The sequence below is a fragment of the Propithecus coquereli genome, unplaced genomic scaffold (assembly GCF_000956105.1).
Source record: "Propithecus coquereli isolate 6110/MARCELLA unplaced genomic scaffold, Pcoq_1.0 Scaffold39, whole genome shotgun sequence".
NCBI classification, from domain to species: Eukaryota; Metazoa; Chordata; class Mammalia; order Primates; family Indriidae; genus Propithecus; species Propithecus coquereli.
In genome coordinates this window covers 2823887-2839395 of record NW_012149618.1, presented here as the reverse complement: position 1 = coordinate 2839395, position 15509 = coordinate 2823887, and the positions used below count along the sequence as shown (strand labels likewise).

Sequence of the window (15509 nt, the reverse complement as noted above, 5' to 3'; positions counted from 1 at the left end):
AGTTTAGCTTGGAACTCAAGCAATTGCATACAAGAGCTTTTCTTTGAGGCAACCACTGTACTTCAGTATGCACAAGTGCTTTATGCAGTCTTCCCGTTTCTTCACAAAGAAATTTAAAAAGATATGTTTTAACAAAAGTAATAAATTTTACTGCTTCATCGAGGACATTCCTAAGTGAAATTGGGTTTTTTAAAATAATGTGAATGTGTGGTGGTGAAGAATCTGACTATTGGTACGCTGTCTTGATTCATGCTAACGTACGAGCAGTTTTACTTGCTTTTCCACCCAAAAGAGTAAATGTCAACAAAGGCAAATGACATCTTAGCATTATTATGAAAATAATTCTGACTTCTTAGAATCCCAGAAAGGGTCTCAAGGATCCCCAGAGTCCACTGATCGCATTTTGAGAATTGGTAGTCTAGAAGGTTCACATGATGTTTAATAGTGATAGTCATAGTAGGCCCACCCAGGTTCATGACATCAGAGTCTCAATAACTTCATAGCCATCACCGTCAGTGAGGACTTGTCCAGCTAGCATGCCGTTGGCCCTGGTTTGGCTTCTAGGGGAATCTCACTTAATGGCCTTCTATTATTTAGGTACTGAGTGAACCATAGAGAGAAATTTTAAATTACCTCCCACCAACTTCAGGAATTCCCCTACCATCATCGCATTGGGATCTTAGTAAACCTATTCTTTCTTCCACACTACAGTGTGTAGAAAATATAATTTTCTTCCAATATTCCTTGATCTGGACCAGCAACATTCTGTAAGTGACATCTGACCATAGGTGAAGACTAAGCAACTCTTTTTTTCATAGCTTTAAACTTGCAGACACCCAGGCCCAAGAGTGGACAGTATTGCTTTCCCTCTAATGCCTCAAGAAAACATTTTTAGGTGTCACTTTCTACCCCACTGTCTTACTCCCTACAGATTCTTCCAAGGCAGTGTTCTGCCCCTGAATAAATGTCCATAATGCCAGGTCCCTCAGCAGCGTACAGAGATGGAGCCAAACCACCAGGAGGAGAAGTGGCTGTGGGCCCGGGAATTGTGGAATATGTGGCCCAGTGAGAACATGGTAAATGTACTGTCAAATCCTCATTTAAATGAAGCAACTTTTAGTTGAGTTTTCCTTTTTCAGTATAGTTTTCTAACCCTGTCAGTTCTCTGTGACTATTAGAAACACGAGTTAGAATCTCACTTCATCTGAATCCCCCTCTCGTTCAGGACCTGGAACATAGAACTTTTCTCTTTGGTAGGAGGCACTATAATCTAAAATATGTGTAGTAACCTCTTATGGAGCTGTCTGAAACAGATTGGATATCACCTAGCCTTGCAAATGAGAAGAGCTGTTAATAAATAGCACCCACTCATATAACTGAACAGTATCTGTGGGTGAAGGCTGGGGGTATTTGGGAATATATGGGAAACTATGGAAGGGATAAATATTTTATTGTAGATAATGGAGAAGATAATAATTAAAATAATTTTAAAAGTCACAGACTGGGATAAAATATTTGCAAAAAACCTATCTGACAAAGGACTGTTATCCAAATGCACTGAGAATGCTTGAAACTCAACAATAAGAAAATGAACAACCCAATTAAAAAATGGAGAAAAGATCTGAATGGACAACTAACCAAAGAAGACATATGAGTGGCAAATAAGCATATGGGAAGATGCTCAACATCATACTTCATTAAGGAATTGCAAATTAAAGCAACACTATCTTCATCCACCTATTAGAATGGTGAAAATCCAAAGTATTGACGACACCCAACGCTGGTGAGGATGTGGAGCAACGGGAACTCTCATTCACTGCTGGGGAGAATGCAAAACAGTACAGCCCCTTTGGAAGACAGTTTGGCAGCTTCTCACAAAACTAAACGTACTGTTACCATATGATACAATCAAGCAGTTGTGCTCCTTGGTATTTACTCAAATGCATTTGAAACCTATGCCCACACAAAAACTGTACACAGATGTTTTATCTTTTTTTTTTTGTCCTTGTTTTGTTTTCTTCTAAATCATCCTGTCTCTGCTGACCGCACACATATATTTATAGCAGCTTTACTCATAATGGCCAAAACTCAGAAGCAACCAAGATGTCCTTTGATAGGTGAGTGGATAAACTGTGGTACATCCACACAATGGAATATTATGCCGTGCTGAAAAGAAATGAGCTATCAAGCAATGAAAAGACATGGAGGAAACTTAAAGGCAAATTACCAAGTGAAAGAAGTCAGTCTGAAATGGCTATGTACTCTGTGATTTTGACTATATGGCATTCTGGAAAAGGCAAAACTCCAGAGACAGTGAAAAGATCAGTAGTTGCCAGGGGTTCTGGAGGAAGGAGGGAGGGAGGAACGGGTGGAGCATAGGAGATTTTGAGGGCAGTAAAAAGAAACTATTCTATGTAATGGTGGATACATGCCATTATACGTTTATCAAAACCTATAGAACGTACAACACAGATAATGAACTCATAATGTAAGCCATGGACTTTGGGTGACAATGATGTGTCAATGTAGGTTTACTAATTATAACAAAAACGCCACCCTGGTGTGGGATGTTGATGGTGGGGGAGGCTGTGTGTGTGGGGGGGGGTGTGCAGGGGATGGGGGAGAAGTACATGGAAACTCTCTCTACTTTTGCTCAATTTTGATGTAAACCTAAAACTGCTCTAAAAAAAGTCTATTAAAAATTAATAACGGTTGTGTTACCATAGTAAAAAATTATATCAAGTCTCACCCAACAACACATTTGAACTAAATGTTTTTATTAATGGGCAGAATATTTGATATTCAATAAATATTCACTCATACCCTGACTGGTGGAAACTCCCCCCAAATTCCTGCTTATACGTCAAGTCTAGGGCAACAAAACTGCTCGGTATAAATGGAATACCACATAGGGAAAACAAGGCCTTTTCTCCCCTCAAGCCCTTTGGGGAGCAGAACTGCGGAAGGTATGTAGTAAAAAGATACATCACTTTTTAAGTGTCCACTTGAATCCACTTATCTATCCTTTGGGAGAGATAAGACATCAAAATGCTCAGAGGTCAGCCAGCCATTGAAATGTCTGATTGACAACTGGGCCATTCTGGACTAGGGCAGGGCAAGCATGCCTGTCTCTGTGGCAGACGTTCCACCCTACGGTGCTGGCGTTTTGAGAATGGACTGGCCATGCCGCAGGTGTGAGCCCAGCCACATTACCCACCGGAGTAAGTCAGGCCACCCATTAAGCTGCGCTGCTCTAAAACAGAAGAGTTGCCTGGATACAAATAACCAGGGGAATATGGACACTGACTTGAGACTTAGACAAACGGGAAGAAGTATTTCAAAATGAGTCGTGTATTATTTTCAGGTACATACAAGAATTGGTAATACTGCCCTTCAGTTTTAGGCATGTTATCTGTGTGAAAAGTTACAATGTCCAGATGTGACTCTCTCAGGTGCCAGCTCTCTTCTGTTCTTCCCGTAACATCACCACCGGTAATGGTGTGGCTGCGCTGCCTGCCAGCACCAGAGTGCACTGGCTGCCCGAGACTCTCCTGTTGGCAGCTCCGCAAACATGAAAGGTCTGGATGTCTGGTTTTGCTTTAATGGAGAGTGGGTGCAGCCTTGGCCTAGTCCTCTGACGGGGAAAATTCTGTGTAATTTCAACATTGGGTCAAACAACTCTATCAAAGCCAATTAAGTTATTGTCAGTGACCCCGTGAGAGGGTATGGAGACCCCAACTAATCTAAATTGATAAAGGAAAATGTTGTATCCAGGACCATACTGTCAGAAGCTAAATGAACTGAATGAGGTAAACACAGTACACACATTGGACGCCAACACAGAACTTGTGGCATTTTCCCAGTTGCTGGATGGAAAGGACTCAGCCTAGCAGCCCCGGACTCATTGCAAGACGGAGCGTCATTTTCCTTGTCTTGTGCTGTTATCGACCGTGCCTCACAACTGCCCCTTTTCTTCCACGCCCTTGAAAACAGCCCAGTTATCCTGCCTAGCAGTCCTAGACCTGGGCCCTTTGCCAGGCAAGGTTCTTTTCTCCAGGAAAAATGGTCTTGGTTAACTGCCTCTAGGAAAGCAAGGGGGTCTGCCCAACATGGGCTAACTCCCAAGAGGAACAGTAGCAAAAACAGGAGATGCTGTCATTTCTGTGACCTCACTTTGTGTCCAAGGTTTTCTACACTTGCTACTTTATAATCTCACCACTGGAAAAGCCTCAGGGCACCACGTGAGACGGAAAGCGGTAACTGCCATGGGTCCAGCGGATCAGTGTGGGGAGTTCCCTAGGGAAACAGAAACCAGCCCTTGGGTGGTGGAGTGGACAGCGCATCTCCAGTACTGCTTGGACTTGAAACATTCAAGGAAAGAAAGTGTAGGTGAGAACTGAAAAACTAGCAGTTATCTTATTATAGTCTCATATCAAAAATAAAAAGGGACTTTGGTGATAAACCCTGGACTTGCATGTCTCTTGTTCTAAATCTTTCATTCACTGCCTTATAAAACAAACCAATCAGTAAATTAAGGTCCTGGCAAGGAAAGGACACTCCCTGATCATTGGCCAAGAACTCCCCTAGGAGACTCCCTTCTGCTTTTCCAAGCATAAAGCTATCAAGGTGAACCTTGGGATATGCATCACAGTGATAAGTCAGATGATATAATTAGAGAAGCAAGAGAAAGAGTGTCTAGAACCCCCAACAGGCCAAACTTCGGAATGATGGATGTGGGCTTTCCCTGCCAGCAGCTCAGTTACAGCCAGTGGCTATAATCCCCAGGAGGGCAGGGGCCCAATATTTTGTTGTTCTGTCCCTTAACCTGGAATTTCTGTATGAGGATGCAGAGAGGAATGCCAGAAGTCAAGTCTGTGTCTTTTATTCCGCCTAATAGGTACACCCAAGATCCATATGCTGAACCTCTCAACAGGCTGATGGAAAGTCTCCTGGGCCCGAGGCACACAGCTGCCTGGGCTCTGCTCTCTAGATGGAGGGTAGCGTGGGCAGCGGAGAGTAGCTGAGCCTTGTGGCAGAGCCCCCCAGCATGAAGGGGAATGGAGAGCTGAGGAAGTAGGACTATGATGGAGAGGGCAGCGAGGGTACATTCGGCGTTGTGAGGTGACAGGCATTTCCACCCAGCCCCCATGTCCACGGACAGCCAAAGCCAGACTGCGAGTAGAGGTAAAGCTGCTGTTGCCCAACATGGTGCTATGTTCTTCTGGAGGTCCCTTTCCTTTTTCTGCTGTGGCTAAAGTTGTGACTAAGATGGGAACAAGAGGTGGGTAGTCTGGAAGCAGGAATCATTTGTCAGATGAATACAGAAGCCACTGGCTGGGAGTCCCTTCTTTTTGGAGATGAGCTGTTTGGGGATTCAGAAATTCGATAGAGGGCAGTGGAGAGCAGCGGGCAAGAGAGGAACTGTGAGAGCCTGCCAGCCCAGGGATGGAGCTGGGAGCTGTGTGCACCAGGGCCAGAGAAGTGTTCATTGGAATCTTGAGTAGGTGGCTGAGAGGCCACTGGGTCCAGTACCCACCGAAGATGGAAGAACTGGGGCAGAGGCGACTGGCTACTTGCCTAAGAGATAGAACTTAGGCACCAAGTAAAAAAGACTCCCATGCAGAACTGCCATCCCCCTCCCCCCAGCAGTCTCAGATGGCCTGCCCACACAGAAACCAGTGGCCAGGAGGCAGGGCCTACTGCTGGGATATCATGGCGAGTACCCAGTCCAAGAAAGCCACTGTGATGTCCTGCAGGCAGAGCCAGGTCCAGTGGACAGACTTGCTGAACTGTGTTTTCACGCAGTCCCAGGTGACCTCACCTCTGGAAAGAAAGCACAACATTTTGGGGTATGCGTGTGTGAAGCTGTGTCAACTCACAAGGCTGCAGCTGTGAGTGGGGCAGAGTGGCCAGGGATGAGCAAGGGGCAGGGAGTGGGGCCACGGGGGATCCTTCCAGAGTCCTAGGTAAAGGTCTCACCTGCATGCCTCATGGCAGTGCTCCTGGGCCCGGGCCAGGGCCTCAAGCAGCAGGTGCCACAATGGCAGCAGCACGTTCTGGCAGAGAAGCAGGAGCAAGTCCCTCAGATAATGGAGCAGCTGGTTGAGGGCATCAGGGAACTGGATCTGTAGCCGAACCACGGAGAATGGATGGGGTCAGAGTGCCCAGGGGAATGCATCCTGCTCCTTAGGACCCCGTCCATGTGGGGCTGCCCCTTCCCAAGAACTCTGCCCCTGGGAAGGCGGGCCCTTCTCTGACTCCCTGTCTCTGGCTTACCCTCTGAGAGAGGCTGGTGAGGCTGTCACCAAACCAGGCAAGGTGGGAGGCACAGTGGGTAGAAAGGAAGCTGACTGTGGCATTGGTGTGCGCCCAGGCCAGCTGCAAACTGGGCTGCACCATGGTGAGCAGGTGGGAGCCCCAGGCCGGCAATGCCTCCTCTAGCCAGCTGTAGAAGAAAGAGAGGAGAGAAGAAGGCGTTGAGTTTCCTCAGGCCAGCTTGGCACCCAAAGAACTGCTGGGGATGGCCGGGCGCGGTGGCTCACGCCTGTAATCCTAGCACTCTGGGAGGCTGAGGTGGGTGGATCGCTCAAGGTCAGGAGTTCGAGACCAGCCTGAGCAAGAGCGAGACCCCATCTCTACTAAAAAATAGAAAGAAATGATCTGGACAACTAAAAAAATATATATAAAAATTAGCCGGGCATGGTGGCGCATGCCTGTAGTCCCAGCTACTCGGGAGGCTGAGGCAGAAGGATCACTTGAGCCCAGGAGTCTGAGGTTGCTATGAGCTAGGCTGATGCCACGGCACTGTAGCCCGGGCAAAAGAGTGAGACTCTGTCTCAAAAAAAAAAAAGAACTGCTAGGGAAAGTGAGGGGGCAGGGAACTACAAGCACTTCCTGCTGTCAACACCTGGCCGAGTCACCCTCACGTCCCTGACATCTAAGCCTTCTCTCTCATACCTCTCCTCTCCCCTCCCTGGGAGGAGCTCACCTGTAGGTTTGCAGGCCGTAGGAGTAGAGCTTGGCACACGCTTGTTGGCTAGCAGGCAAGACACCAGATGATCGAAGCAACCGGCCAGTAAGGGAGGCTGAGTAAAGGGGGCCTCTGGTGAGCTGAGAGACGAGAGGGGCCGGGACTGGGGATGTAGGCACTACGGGGCCCCGGGCAGACACTGTGAGGCAGTGGGGCAGAACTCGGGGTGCTCACAGGGTTGCAGAGCTGGCTCCAGTCTTCTCTGGAGCATGCATGGAGGAGGCATGCAAGGCTGGGGGCTGAGCCCTTTCGCCTGCTGGGCCAGGTGAGCAGGAATGGGGCCGCCACGTGAAGCCCTGGACTCAGGCGTCAGGAAGCCGCAGGTTGAGGGTCTGCCCTTCTACTTACTTGCTGTGACCTAAAGCTAGTTACTAAATCTTTCTGAGTCTCAGTTTCCTCAGGAGTTAAAAGGAGATAACACCTACTCACATGATACCATGAATATGCAAGCATTTCTATACTGCAAAGTACTAATCCGACTGGAGTGATAACGTCTTATCTTTGGACAGAAGAATCTGTCTGAAAAGTGTTTACTCTGCAGTACTGAGGACTCATCAGGACAAAGGTGCGTGGAGGGGGACTATAACCAGCTCTGTGCCCCACCACCGTGCCATCTTCCTTGCTTGCCAGTTGCGGCTTACCCTGGAAAGAGCTGTGTGACCGGAAGTCATGGCACAGGAAACCTAAGGCAAAGACCAGTAGCAACAAGAGTAGCCGTGCCCAGGGCAGCCGGGGACCCCGTGCCTGCTGCAATAGGCCCTAGGGGGACAGGGGAGGAGACAGTGGTCAGAAGGGAGAGGGGCTGGTCCCTGCCTCAGAAGGCACACCTCAAGCCCTCACAGCATCCTGGAGGCAGCGGGAGGCTCCACAGACAGGTGGGGCAGGAATGTGACACAGGCCCAACCCGGGCTGTGCTGAGGCAGAGATGCAGGACAGTGTGTGGGTTGGAGGGGGCTGGGTGCCAGCACCTTGCAGGCCTCGTCACAAATGACGACATCCTGGTTGTTACAGTTGTCCCTTCTTAGCAGCTCCTGGTTGGTAAGCTTGAAGGACTGAATGGTTTCTTGCAAAGACTTCTGCACCTATAGGATAAGAAAGGTCTGGGTTGAGAACATAAGATCTAACCCACGAGAGAATCCTGAGCCTCCATCCTGTTTCATTTTCTATGCCAAGTGCACCAACAGAACATGTTCTCAGGGAAGGGAGAACAGTGGCAGAGGGGCACAAACTCAGAACCCAGACAAGGCCCAGCCTGCCATGTCCTCCCAGCTCCTCACCTTCTTGGGAATCCGCTCCCAGGAGCTGAGCAGGTGCTCCAGCAGCAGGCTGTGGGGAGAGCACAACCCCCTCCAGTCAGGCAGCTCGCTTGGCACCTCCATCCTCCCGTCCTGGCTCCTTCGGGCTGAAGGACCCCCCCCCACCCACCCACAGAGGAGCAGCTTCCTAGAGGCCACGTCAGCAATGTTCCCACTCAACCTGAGAGGCATGAGCCCACAGAACAGTGACCGTGTTCTTCTGCTTCTAGCAAAGGGACAGGGCAGGCTCAGACTGGGACGCTCCTTTGTGCAGATCAGAGGTGGGCAACCCCCCACCCCACCTGCCTGGACTGTGACAGGTGCTTGGGGTACAGCTGTCTCCAGACACTGGCACTGAGGGGGTCCACAGTCAGGCACTCGGTCAGGCTGCCCAGGAGCTGCATGGGGGGACAGAGGAGGACACTGCTGCGGCCATGGGACTGGTGGAGGGGGAGAGTGTTGAAAGGTCAGCATCCTCCCCTGAGTGAGGCCACCCAGGCAACACATCCACCCTTAGGGGTAGAGAAATAGTGTCAAGACTCCAGAAAGCTCTCTGAGAGGCTGTAAAGGGGAAGGCTGGGGCTCCCGAGATAGAGCTTTGATTTCAAAGATCACACGTCTGCAAGTGACAGGGCATCAGACACCACCCAGATGTGAATGCGCTGCCCTCTCTGGTCCATTCTTCTGAGGGCAGAGTGCGAGTGAGTGGGGCAGGTGGCTGTCAGGAGCTAGCTCAGGACATGCCTAGGAAACGGGCCCTGAGAAGGCAGATAGAAACCACTGCAGCTGACCCCTGGGAAAGGGAAAGAAGCCCCCCACCATTTCCTCACCTCCTTCTTCATCTCAGGCGGACAGCTACGGGTGGCTCTGGACAGGAAAGAAGGGAAGTAGGTATGCAGGGTGGAGTCCGGCTTTGCTCCAAATGCCAGCACCTTCAGTCGGGGGTAGAGCTGACACAGCTGCTCCTGCAGGCTGGGATGGAGGTGGGGAGGAGAGCCGGCCGGGCACAGGCTATAAATGAAGCTGTGTGACATGAGCCTTTTGCCTGCTTGAGAGCCCATGCCCTGCCTGAGGGATAGAGTCACTAAGGGCCTTACAATGGTTCCCAATCTTTTTACTCAGAGATGCCTTGGAATATCTGTTGAAAGCCACAGACCCTCTTCCTAAGAAAATACCCATAGGTCAATCATACCCAAAGGTCCATAGAGTTCCAAGGGTTCACTGATCCCTAAAACCTACCTTTGAACTTCCAGCTAATGAATCCCAGAGCCAGTGTGGCTAGGGAAGAAGGAACAGGAATGTACTGCCTGGTCCTGCCCCCGGCACTGGGATCCCTTCACAGCAGGTGTGCCCAGAGCAGTCCTACCTGGGTGTCAGGGAGTTGTTGGGCATATAGGCAAAGTCCAGAAGTGGGAAGAGGTCCTTGGGGCCAATCATGCCAAAGCCCTTGGTGAGGTTGGGATGCATCCTGCAGGGAAGGGAACAAACAGGCTTGCTGGAGACCATCACCCAGGCCAGCTGTTTTGGCCATGACCCTAGCTAAACAAACATCTAGGAGAAAGGGCATAAACTCCACCCACCCCAGCCCTCAATGGCACCCTCCTTTCCCTTCCTCGCCATCACATTCTGAGGTGGGAGGGGCTGATTCTCCTCACACCTGCGGAGACCAGGATCATAGCATCCTACTTTGCTGAAACAGCCACTTGCAGACACCCTGGGCCTTCCCTGTGCTGTCCCCCCATTACTCACAGGAGCAGCCGATCCAGGTAGGCGATGGCAAAGGGAGACAGAGACTTGACGCCCAGCACAGGCAGCATGATCCCCAACCACACTGTGGAGACCAAGGACAAGGAGGAAACCTCAGGCTGGCATCCACTGGGGACACTGAACAGGAGCTTCCTGGCTCCAAGTGCATCCCTCTTCCTTGCCCACTTCCTCGTTACCTTTTAGTCCCTCAGTGAGGTTGGCAAAACCTGCTTGACCCAGGGCCCACATGATGGTCAGACACTTTGCTGGTCGGCTCTGGTGGGACCTCAGGAGCTCCAGGAACTGAGGAGACCGGTGGGGAAGGTGGGTTGGGATAGGGCAAAGAACCAGGAGCCCCCAAAGCCACGTGGGGAGGGAGATGTCAACTGGGAGAGGAGGGGCAGGCTGAGCGGGAGTGGAGCACTATGGCAGCATGGTGTAGTGATTCTGAGCATGGGCTTCTCCCTACACTCTGCCATTTACTGGTTGACTGACCCTAGGAAAGTTACTGAACCCTGCTGTGGCTCAATCATTCCATCTATAAAATGGGAACAACAGCAGTACCTACCTCATATATACCCAAAGCAGACACACAGTAAGTGCTAATAGTATTACCTAGTATTACTAGTCTTACAGAGTCTTCCTCTATCCCCTAACTGCCTAGTCTCCCCAGTCCTAGCCTCCTGGTATCCCCACCACCCAGAGCTCACCTTGCCTAGGTTCGTGGTGGCAATCTTGGGCTTGTCTTGCAGAATGGCCTGGATACAGATGCGGTAACCGTGTAGGGACTCCCCTGGAGAGATACTCATTCTCAGCTCTACTCATACTACTTGGCATCCCAAATCTGAAATCTCCCTTTTGGCAGTGGTGAGCCCAAAGCCCTGGCCCAGTGAATCCTAACTTCTTCCTCCTTTCCAAGGAGTGTCAAGATTAGCACATTTCTCTACTGGAAAGAGAACCACTCGGCCATGCTGGAAGCAGGAAAAAAGGAGTAGGCTCCCAAGATGGTCATCCTATGTGGGCTCCTCTCACCTGGTGTCTTATCCAGCTCCTGCAGCATGGTGAACAGACAGTGGTCAAAAAAGAGCTCCAGAGACCCTGCTGCCTTCACCAGCAGCCCTCGGATGATCCCACGCAGCTCACGGCTCACCAGGCTGTAGGGATAATCTGGGGCCATGGGCCTCTACATGAGTGCTAGACCAGACCCTCTGCCAGCTCTGAGAACTCTGGTGCTCTCCCTGAGAACATGAGTGGAGGCAAAGGTCCCAGCACTGAGGCTGGCATCCTTCCTCTCCCAATGAACCCCAGAAACATTCACAGCCATGATGATCTGAGACTAGCTCAAATCACCCATGTAAATCAGGACTGTGGGGGCACTGGACTCTATGACTAACACACAGCCTCTTTAGAATGTTCTTAAACTTGTCTGAGCTGAGGGAGTCAGGAAGACTTACCATGAGTATGCTGACTCAGTGTGGGTTCACTTAGAGGAGCTTGGAGCTTGTAGTTGAGATAGCTGGCCAGGTCCTTCAACCACACGGACGGGTTCCCAGAGAACATGCTCTGGCTCTTGTCCAGTTCCTTCTGCAGAGCTGCCACGTCCAGCTGCCAGGTACATCCCCCCCACCCACCCGCCATGGTGAGTTGTGAGTGAGGGGTAGGCAAATGGGGTAGGGGTGGGAAAATGGTTGAACTAGGTGGTGGTAGGAAGAAGGGTTTCTGTTTTTAAGCATAAGTATGTGGAATGCTATAATTTTGCTGCATCCAAATCTTTAGAAAGTAAGGAAGAGGATAACTGAGGATGCTGATCTGAACGCCCTTATCCTCTTAGGCCCTTCACATGTTCAAGGGGAAAACAGAGGACAAGATAGAAAATGAAAGATCACTGCTTCCGTGGGACAGGGAACTACAACCTGTTTCTCCACATCCTCTCTGGTGTTCCCAGGCCTTCAAGGATTTCCTCTCATCAATCTACGTTTCCACATAAACTTCTCATTTCCTTTCTATTTTAAGGGTTGACATTCTGTTCCCTTGGGGTTTTCATCTTTTCTGGAACTCCTCCTCCCAACTGATAGTATCCCAAATCCCACAGGTCCCTCAGATGCCTGTCCCTCTTGCCCTCCTTTCATCTTCTCTACCCCTTAAGCCCCCACTCTTGCCGTGCCTGAAGACTAGGCACACTCACAGCTTTCAGCGCTTCCTCCAGGCTGCGGAAGCGGCCCTGCTTCTGGTTTTGGTTGGTGAGAGCTGCCACCTTCTTCGGCTGCTTCTTGTTCCCTGGTTTCTTATGCTCCACAGCGGGGGGTGGAACCTGTTCCTTATTCTGCCGCTTCATGATTTTCTCAAAGCCCCGCTCATAAAGAGTGCTTGTGGTCTGGATTGGGGCTGGGTGAAGACAGGCAGAGAAAGGAGGGCCACCCTTGAGTCCCCAGGGCCTCACAGTAACAGGGGTCCCTTCCCCCACACTGTTCCCTAATTCATCTGCATAGAGGAACCTGTCTCAAAGCCCTTTCTTGCTGGACTGCTTAAGCAGCAGGGCAGGGAGTCCTTCTGGTTGCTTTTCATCATCACAGCTCTTGAGTCCATAGGCTCTTTCATAGAGATGGGGCAGTTCTTTATTAGACAAATCAGAGTATGTGGGAGCTAGGAGAGGGGTGGGATGCAGAGAACTAGCTTCTTTGGTAGGTAGCTACTAGTCTGGGAAGACAGGCTTTTTCCACCTTGGTTCTACCCCAGTGCCTCTTGATTCAGACATGCCAACTCTATAATCAACAAGTGGCAAGCTTTTCCCACTCCTCTGGGAAACAGGCGCCACTGAGAATAATACCTACTGGGTGTTGAGTGTGTGGCAGGTCATTTCTCCCAGCTGGGCCTCCTGTCCATACGACCCCCACCCCCTGCTGGTTACTTAAGGAGGGGGCACCGTGTATAATGATCCAGGATGCCTCTTCCCTCTTCCCAGCTCTCAGACACCTGCCCAGAGAGAACAGGAATGCCCGGGACAGCTGGGGCTTGTGTGTAGTGAACTGAGCCTCTGAAGACCGGAATGCTAGTTCCCTCTGACACCTGATCCTGGGCAAGGTGTCAAACTTCACCGGGCCTCAGTTTACTCATCCATGAGGTGAGGACGGCAATCCTCCCTTGCGCTGCCTGCCTCTCGTGAGGCTCCAAAGAGACAGCGCAAGGGTGGCGCTCGGGTGTCAGCCTGCGAGCTCGCGCTCGGAGAGCCGGCCGGTGTTCTGCTCTCCTGGGCTCTAGGAGTTGCTCGCTGCTACCCAGCCGGGCCGGGCCCAGGGTCGGCGGCGGCGCGGGTCGGGTGGGTACTCACGGGTCGGGTCGTATTTCCACACTCCGTTCGCCTCCCCGAGCGCCCGGCGGTCCCCGCCGCCGCCTCGACTACCGCCGCCGGCCGCAGGCCGCCGGCCCTTCTTCACCACCTCCCAGCGCCCCCCACCCGCCGCCTTGGCCGCCTTGGCCGCCATGGCTCCGAGCCTTCCCTCCTGGCCACCTCCCGGTTCCGGTCCGGCGCGGGCGCCGGGCTCTGCCACGTCTCCTCGCAGGCCCGTGCGCGGCGCCCGTCGCAAGGCAACCTGGGACTTGTAGTCTCTCGGCGCTGCCAGGCTCGTCCCGGCGCGGAGTGGGTGGGGCAAAGGATCCCGGGGCAGAGGGTGCTTGCAGCAACCTCCTGTGCACAGGCCAGGAAGCTGGGATGAGTGGCGATTGCATTCCGAAAAGTTTTATTGAGCACCCATGTGAAGGCCACTGCATTGAGTGGCTTGGTGGACCTGTTTCCAGTCTGCTTTTTTTTCTAGTAGCGCTAGGATGGAATGGAAGCCATTTTCCTCACCTCCTGGGAGAGTTTGAAGATTAAATGCTTTCTTCCTTCTAGGAAAGTGCTGGCTTTTCTGTTGCTAGTGATTAAACTTTGGATTTAATGGGGTAGACAAATCTATTGCCAAAGAATAAGGAAGAGGATGGGGCTTGAGGGAATAGGTAGTGTTGGGGGCCTGGGGACTGGCGGGGAAGAGGTGAGAGGTGGAGAGTCCTGATGGGAGGCTGAGAAAAGTCTGGTGATCTGGGACAGCCAGGGTTGGGTTTCCCCTTCCAGACAATGGGCAAGAACCACTGTCTCCCACCACAAGAGTCAATCCCAAGTTCTAGATGCTCCAGGGAAATAGTGGAGAGCAGCACCAGACCTGAGGAGCCACACAGACAGGTACTGCTCGGATGCCACGTGGAGGGCCTCCCGCCAAGCTTTCAGTATGGTGTGGACCTCAGAACCTTGAAGCATCCTTGCAGAGGAGAATGTGGGAAGGTGAAATGCAAGTGATTTATCACAATTAAGGAAATGTGCTGTTTCGTGTACACCTGTGTGTGAGGATGAGATTCATATGTGCCATACTGAGGTATTATAGTAAGAACTGTAAGAGTCCAAAGTCCTACAGGATGAACAGCTGAGGCAGTGAGGAATTCCTTAGGAAAGAGATGGAAGACGGCTTCTTCAGGGAGATGGCAGTTGAGAAGGGTCCTGAGCAATAGGATTTTCATTGGCTGGGGATCAGGGTGGGTGAAGAGAATACACCAGTTGTGTGGATCTGTTGATTTAAACAAATGCAAACTGGAAGTAGTTCAGTGTGATAGAGCATAATGGGATTTTGGAGGTGATGAGGTTGGAAAGGGATCTGAGCCCATGTGACAAGGGCCTTGCCTGCCAAATCTGGACATTATCCTTTGGGCCCTGAGAAGCCAGAGGGAAGGTGGTGGCATGATCCACTGTTTTGAAAAGGTAAATGAGGCTGTGTGAAAGGTGGGTGGGGGAGGGGAAAGGCAAGAGGTAGGAGATGACCAGCTCTTGCTGCCTTCTTCTGCCTGGCTTCCAGCCCTGACGGTGGCTGACTTTGCATCATGTAGCTCTGAGATAGAGGGCTTTTGCCAAGAACCATATTTGAGCTGATCATTAATCAATTCATTTTTCAGATCTCAGAGATCAACAACAATATCCTCTCTTTGTTCGATCCCTTCTGTGTCACCTGTATGATCCCAGAAGAGATCATTTTTGGAAGAGAAACGGAACTGGTTTCCATAGAGGCAAAGGAGGGGGCTGCTAGGTGGAGATACATAGAAGGGGAGGGGAAGGATTTTCTTTTCTTTCATAGGAATAGTCTGGAAGATCATCAGTTGTAACCTGGCATCTAAGGGATAGAAGTCATTCATTTACTTATCCAGTAGCATTTCCTAAGCACCTTCTCTGTGTCAGGCCCTGTGCTAGGTAGCACTGGGGGATACACCTCACTTGCTTGTGAGTAACTTGAAGCCTGTGTGGGAAGCAAATATATAAACAGAAGAATACAGTTTACCATCTTAAGTGTTCCAGAGGACAGATACACTTAGTATGAGGTACCAGGAAGAGGTGGGGGAGAAGGTAGTGGCTTTACATC

At 50.8% G+C, this 15509-nt stretch overlaps 1 protein-coding gene across 2 annotated transcripts; it reads right to left on the bottom strand.

Annotated features, from left to right (window-relative positions):
* Nucleotides 1-4800: 4800 nt before the first annotated feature.
* Nucleotides 4801-13629, bottom strand: TMEM214 (transmembrane protein 214). Of its 2 annotated transcripts, none has more exons than XM_012652468.1 (17): nt 13400-13629; nt 12257-12456; nt 11526-11676; nt 11104-11238; nt 10782-10864; nt 10269-10374; nt 10075-10156; nt 9692-9793; nt 9156-9297; nt 8632-8723; nt 8308-8356; nt 7999-8112; nt 7672-7789; nt 6989-7085; nt 6277-6445; nt 5980-6125; nt 4801-5823 (listed from the first exon to the last, which is right to left on the bottom strand). In XM_012652468.1, the coding sequence occupies exons 1-17, from the start codon at nt 13551-13553 to the stop codon at nt 5697-5699; spliced, it is 2067 nt and encodes a 688-aa protein (XP_012507922.1). In that variant the 5' UTR covers nt 13554-13629; the 3' UTR covers nt 4801-5696. The 2 variants fall into 2 exon arrangements, with proteins under 2 accessions (XP_012507922.1, XP_012507924.1); XM_012652470.1 differs by having other exon boundaries at nt 9156-9192.
* Nucleotides 13630-15509: the final 1880 nt, after the last annotated feature.